Source organism: Labrus mixtus, chromosome 1 (assembly GCF_963584025.1).
Source record: "Labrus mixtus chromosome 1, fLabMix1.1, whole genome shotgun sequence".
In the NCBI taxonomy this organism is placed as follows: domain Eukaryota; kingdom Metazoa; phylum Chordata; class Actinopteri; order Labriformes; family Labridae; genus Labrus; species Labrus mixtus.
The window spans coordinates 36027799-36033798 of NC_083612.1; the positions used below are offsets into that span (position 1 = coordinate 36027799).

The following is a 6000-nucleotide window of genomic DNA, read 5'->3' on the forward strand; positions in this document are numbered from 1 at the left end:
CTGTGCTCACCTGGACAAAGTGGCGACAGAGTTCAATAGGCGTTTTGGTGAGTTAGACGTCATGGAAGATATTGCTGCATTCGTCTCAAACCCATTCCTGCCCATTGATATAGAACAGTTATCAGCCAAATTCCAGCAAGTGTTTTCTTTGCAAAGTGGAGTTGACTTGGAGATAGTTGATTTGCAAAATGACATAGAGCTGAAAGACAGATCAAGGGACACTGACTTTTGGGAACTTGTCAGCAGAGAGAAGTTTCCTCTTCTCACCGCATGTGCAGTGAGTGAGTGCCTACTTTGGATCCACTTACCTCTGTGAAATGGCGTTTTCACAAATGAAAATAATCAAAACAAAGTACAGGAGCTGCCTAACTGACAGACACCTCACTGACTGTCTCAGACTGGCTGTCTGTAGCTAAGAGCCAAACTACAAGGCACTCATAGACAGTATTCAGTCACGGCCATCCCACTGAGTTGAGTGAGTAGCATGACTGCAACAGTTTTGCCTTCTGATGATGTGAAAAGTGATGCAGAGGATGGGAGGGGACACATAACTGCACTATCTTAATTGCACTGACTAAGCATTTTGTTAGCACATGTTAGAGTTCTACTTTCTAAAATGCACATGGTAGGCTAAATGTATTAACTTGCATGAAGCTTCAATTGATAAGCAAAACGTTCACAACAATGGCACTTATATGATCTGTTCACTGCAAGTGGGTTGATTTTTTCAATGAACAAAATAATTTCCTCATACAAATGGAAAATAAGCCTCAAGCCTTTATTTTTTGTTAATGTTTCCTTAGGTGCTAAAATTCTCAAATTTGAACTAAAGCATGTCATGTAATTAGAAAGCAAAATGGTTTACAATGGCACTTAATATGATCTGCTCACTTCAAGTGTGGAGATTTTTTTTCTTTGTTGTCTTTTATGAAAACAATAATTTCCTCATACAAGTGGAAAATGAGCCATATGCATTTATTTTGTGTTACTGTTTTCTTGGTAGCAACAGTTTGAAAGTTGGACCAACACATTTCATGTAATTCAAATACAATTAGTTTAAATAAAAGGCCTCAAGTTGGAAGTACAATCTGGGCTGTCTTTTTTTCCTCAATAGGTATATCTTGCCTTTCACCAAAGCTGAGGTCAGGGATCTTGGGCTTAAAAAGGTTGGTGACCACTGGTTTAAGGTTTTGAGGAAGTTACAAATAGAGAAACAGGCTGGGGTCTTGAATTGGGTTGCATATGATCCAGAATTTGAACCTGCTAGATTGGACGGGGGCTTTAAGCAGTGGGTTAGGAGAGGTATCACGTCCTTTTGTTCCCTCACCTCAAACAGAAAATTTCAGAGTTATGAGTTAATTTCAGACACATTTGGACTAATCACTTTCATGTTTTTTTGGCCTGTCCGAAAATCCAGTCATTCTGGAGAGAGGGGGCTACCGAGATCAATAAAATAATTGGGGTGGATTTAGATTTCTCTTTTGTAACTTTATATCTCGGTAAAATACCGGAAACAGTCCTACAGAAGGATAAATACTTATTGAAGATACTCTTGGCAAGTAGTAGGAAAGCTCTAACTAGGAAATGGTTGCAACCAGACCCTCCAACACTGGACCAGTGGCGCGGGATCATTCAAGAAATTTACTGTGTGGAGAGACTTACTTTTGTTTTAAGACTTCAGTTGGAGAAATGCATTGAACGCTGGGAAAAATGTATTGTGTATGCACCTTGAATAGTATGACATTATACCATGATGTGTGTGTAAAAGAATACTTTGATTTTACCTGTAACACTCATGTTGATCTCATGTTCTTTGTACATGTAAATAAATAAATAAAAAGTATTTAAAAAAAAAAAACGTGTGTGTGAGAGGACGAGGGCAAGCTTGAGATCTGAGTCATTAACCCCAAACACACAGAGCAGAGACAAAGCTGTGCTAATAACACAGTTTAACTCCAATGATGGTGTTGTTGCAGATGAATCACCGAGGGGAACGTCCCTTCTCCTGCCCTCACTGTGAGAAGACGTACAGCCTGAAGCGGGACCTGAAGGAGCACCTGGTGCTACACTCAGGGGAGAAGCCGTATGTCTGCCATAACTGCGGGAAAGCCTTCGCACGCCGGCCGTCCCTACGCATTCACCGCCTCCTGCACTGCAGCAGAGTGACCTACACTCAGACTCCAAAGGTAGGAGGAGGTATACACTGATAAAGGTTCTGTGTGGACGTTCAGATGTATGCCGGTCCACCTGATGGAGTCAAACTATTCCAAAGAGCTACGTGTGGAGGTTAAACACTGATATACATACATTATATGCATCAATGTGTACACAAAAGGAGAGAAGACATGTGCATGCTGAAGAAAGATATTAACATCACAAGATTGAAAGTAATTATGAATCAACGTTCTAAAAGTTTGATTTTAGTGACAATAACCAGCCAGGGAGTCTTTATTAAAGATATGGAGCTTGAACTCACCCTGAGGTGCTGTATTGCTTCTAAAACAACCCACTGGTTTTACTCGATCCCGGTTATAACACGGCTACTTACTAAAGATATCAATGAATTTTATTGATTTTAAAGTGCATTGGTTTCTTCCAGTATGAAGCCATATTGTGTTGGATTGGAAGTTGAGAAACCAGTCCACTTATCTTCCAAACTCTCCTGATGATAAAGAGCAGAGCTGTTTACTGCAATGTATTTTCATGATGAATCATTCGAGTCCATAACAGGCTCACAACATGTTCCAAAAATGCGTTTAGTTAACAGTTTGAACAGAACGTTTTTAAAATGATTGAGTTGCATGTTCCTCTCTCAGGTTCAGTGTCCGCTCTGTCCCAAGCTGTTGGCTAACGGCGGCTCTCTAAGGAACCACATGAAGCTGCACACGGGGGAGAAATCTCACAACTGTCAGCACTGTGGGAGGAGCTTCAGTCAGAAAGGTAACAAGCTTATTAGCAGACAGGTGAACTCAGGTTTGCAAACTGTTGTGACGTGCAGCGACCAGCTGACTGACTCTGACTGTGTCTCAGGTAACCTGGAGTCTCACCTGAGGATCCACAGTGGAGAGAAGCCGTATCACTGCTCTGACTGCGATAAGAGTTTCTCTCAGAAGACCGAGCTTCGTCGTCACATGTTCTGTCACTCAGGGGGAGGAGGGTTCCTCTGCAGCTTCTGTGGAAAATCTCTGAGAGACCCCCACAGCCTGAAGTCCCACGAGAGACTGCACACAGGAGAGAGACCACACCGCTGCCCTGTCTGTGGGAAAGGTCAGAACACCTTATATCAGGATAAAATAAATCTCACATTGTCTGATCAGATAATTATTCTGGAAGGAAGTTCCCTCTGAGCTGCAGACCTAAACAAGACAGAGCAAAAATAAGACATTCAAATTTAAATATATTAAAATATAAAATCAAACAGCGCTCTGAAGTCCCTGAATACAGAGTCTACCCTTCAGGACGGACACAGATTCACTTGCTGGTCATGACTAATCAAAATGGATCCTGCATAACAATCCATGCAAGGGGGTTCCCCAATGGTCTAGAGTCAGGTAGCGTCCTATGTACAGAGGCTTTAGTCCTCCCAAGTGGGCCACCTGGGTTCCAATCCGACCTGTGGTTCCTTTCACACATGTCATTCCTCACTCACTCACTCTCTCTCAGGTTTCCTCCTCTAGCCACTGTCCTATCAAATAGTTATAAAAAGTACAAAACTTAATTCTTAAAAACAACCACAATCCATGCCAGACCGTCTTCTCAGGGATTTAGGATCACGGTTTTCTCCATTTGTGTCGGGAACAGCCCTAAGCTGCCCTGGAAACCCCTGTCAAGTGTGCTGTGGTGGTGAAACCCACCTCCAGTCTTTACACCTCAACACTTCATCTATTGTAATGAAGATGCCTCAGACACGCACATTCTCATGTATTCTTATTTGATTACTTACTTTTCGGGATTCTGTCTGTTTCCAGGCTACACGTTGGCCACCAAACTGAGGAGACACATCAAAACTTCCCACGCTGCAAAGAAACCATTCAGTTGTCACTGTGGAGCCTCATACACCGTGAGACAGAGTCTGCTCAGACACCAGGCACAGCACCCCGTAGATGGAGGGGCCAATAAAGAGAGGGCGGAGTCACAGGGAGGACCTCAGGAGGACGGGAAGGGGGAGGGGTCACCGAAAGGAAACGGAGAGGACACTGACAGCAACAAGAGAGTGTATTTACGCTCTTGTCACCAGAAGCCAATCAGAGGACGACCCAGGAAGTACTCGCTCCCAGGGGAGAACAGGGCGGGGCAAGAGAAGAGGAGGAGGATTCAGGGAAAAGAAGATGCAGCAGAAAGAGAAGGAGAGAAGGAGGCTTTGGGTGATGTTGTCTACATCCTCTCAGAAGATCTGTCCTCGCAGAGTTCTGCCCCTCTGATGCTCACAACCGATAACTCGCTGCCAGGTGGGGCAGGGTCAGAGCTGGTGGAGGTGGTTATATCTGATGAGGCGGAGCAGTGCATTGTGGTCCAGGGGCAGCAGACGGTTGGAGAGCTGCTGATCCTTCAGGAGGAAAGGAGTGGAGTCTGTTCTGTGGCTCAGACAGTGGAGATAAACACGGGGTAACTGACACAGAGCGAAATCAGAGCATTATTTACAGAGCAAAGTGATACAGGAAAAATACTCTGTTACTGTTCTTCATTATAATCATTGTCAGATAACTGCTGAGAGCTGGGATGTCCTACGGTTGATTGCTCCTGTTTGAGCTCTTAATGGAGACTGTTTTCCAGCTTACACCAAAGCCTGCTTACAAAGGTTAAGGGAAACTGGAGCGCAGAGAAGAGAAGTCAAGTGAATGTGATGTCTGTCAGCGACAGGGAGAACTATAAATATCTACAGCTAACTAAGTAATTAAGGTCATCTACAACATTATTAAGACAAGTGACATCAGTTGGAGTAATTTTGTGAATTCTGTAGCGTAATTAATTTATTAAGATATTTGTAGTGACTATCTAATGTCCAAATTTCTTCTCTTGCCTTTAGTCACTTGCATAGGTGTATGGAAAGTTCTTGACGCATAAAAAATAAACAAATGTCCAAAATTAAAGTACTTTCTGATGTTCCAGTTTATTGTCACATATGAAGCAGAGACAAACCGTGATGATGATATGATGAGTTGTTATATCCGAGATTATACTGTTGGTTGTCGTTCTTTTGTTATGTTAAATAGCCTACTTGCGTTATCCTGTGTTACGTTGTGTTAAGGTAAGAACCGTATGTTCCCACCACCTATGCCCCCGTTTCCTGTTCACCTGTGACATATAAACACTCAACCAACCACCTGACCAATTAACCCAAATTATCAATTATCACCACCTAATGTCCAAATTGAGTACATAAATGAACATATAAACAAAAGCCATTGAAATACAATACATAAATACACACACACACTAAATCGGCTCCTACAATATTAATACCCTAATTTTACCTCCAGTTAAATTAAAGGGGGAGGCACCACAAGCTTGATAAGCTGAAAGAAATAAACATTAATTGTAGTAATTAATGAACGAATCAATCTAATATCAGAATAGTGAATCCCTAAGAGCATTTTAATCATTAAATAAATACAAAGTTCTAAATGATTACATATGAATTTATTACAGGAATTGCGAACAGTAATGCAGATTAATGAAGAAAATATCCAAGATTATACTTTCTATAATTTTAATAACGGTATTTGGATTTGAGTCAAGACACATAAACCGGGTGCAGGAAGGTCATTGGTGCAATGGTTAGTTGTACCAGTGCCAACTTTCTGATCATTTTACTAGATTTGGAATACGGTTGGATCTCCAGTGTACATGGTTGGAGCTTTAAATCCCTATTGGATTGATGAGCTAGCTTACATAGCTTATTGAAAAGTTTCAATGACATCAAGGTGACGTCGGCTGCCATGTCAAGGAGAGCTTCGTGCTCAAGCTGATTTTCGAGGGTGGTTGACAAGTAGAACTTCT

General features: G+C 42.0%; 1 protein-coding gene across 6 annotated transcripts in view; it reads left to right on the top strand.

The window, feature by feature from the left end:
* The window catches only part of LOC132978418 (zinc finger protein 408-like), a 29258-nt gene extending 24165 nt beyond the window's left edge, over positions 1-5093 (top strand). For all 6 annotated transcript variants that reach the window (XM_061043635.1, XM_061043644.1, XM_061043654.1 and 3 more), the window contains 4 exons: positions 1977-2186; positions 2817-2940; positions 3031-3267; positions 3969-5093. In XM_061043635.1, coding sequence (XP_060899618.1) covers positions 1977-2186; positions 2817-2940; positions 3031-3267; positions 3969-4609 — 1212 coding nt within the window. In that variant the 3' untranslated portion in view covers positions 4610-5093. The remainder of the gene's footprint in view (positions 1-1976; positions 2187-2816; positions 2941-3030; positions 3268-3968) is intronic.
* Positions 5094-6000: the final 907 nt, after the last annotated feature.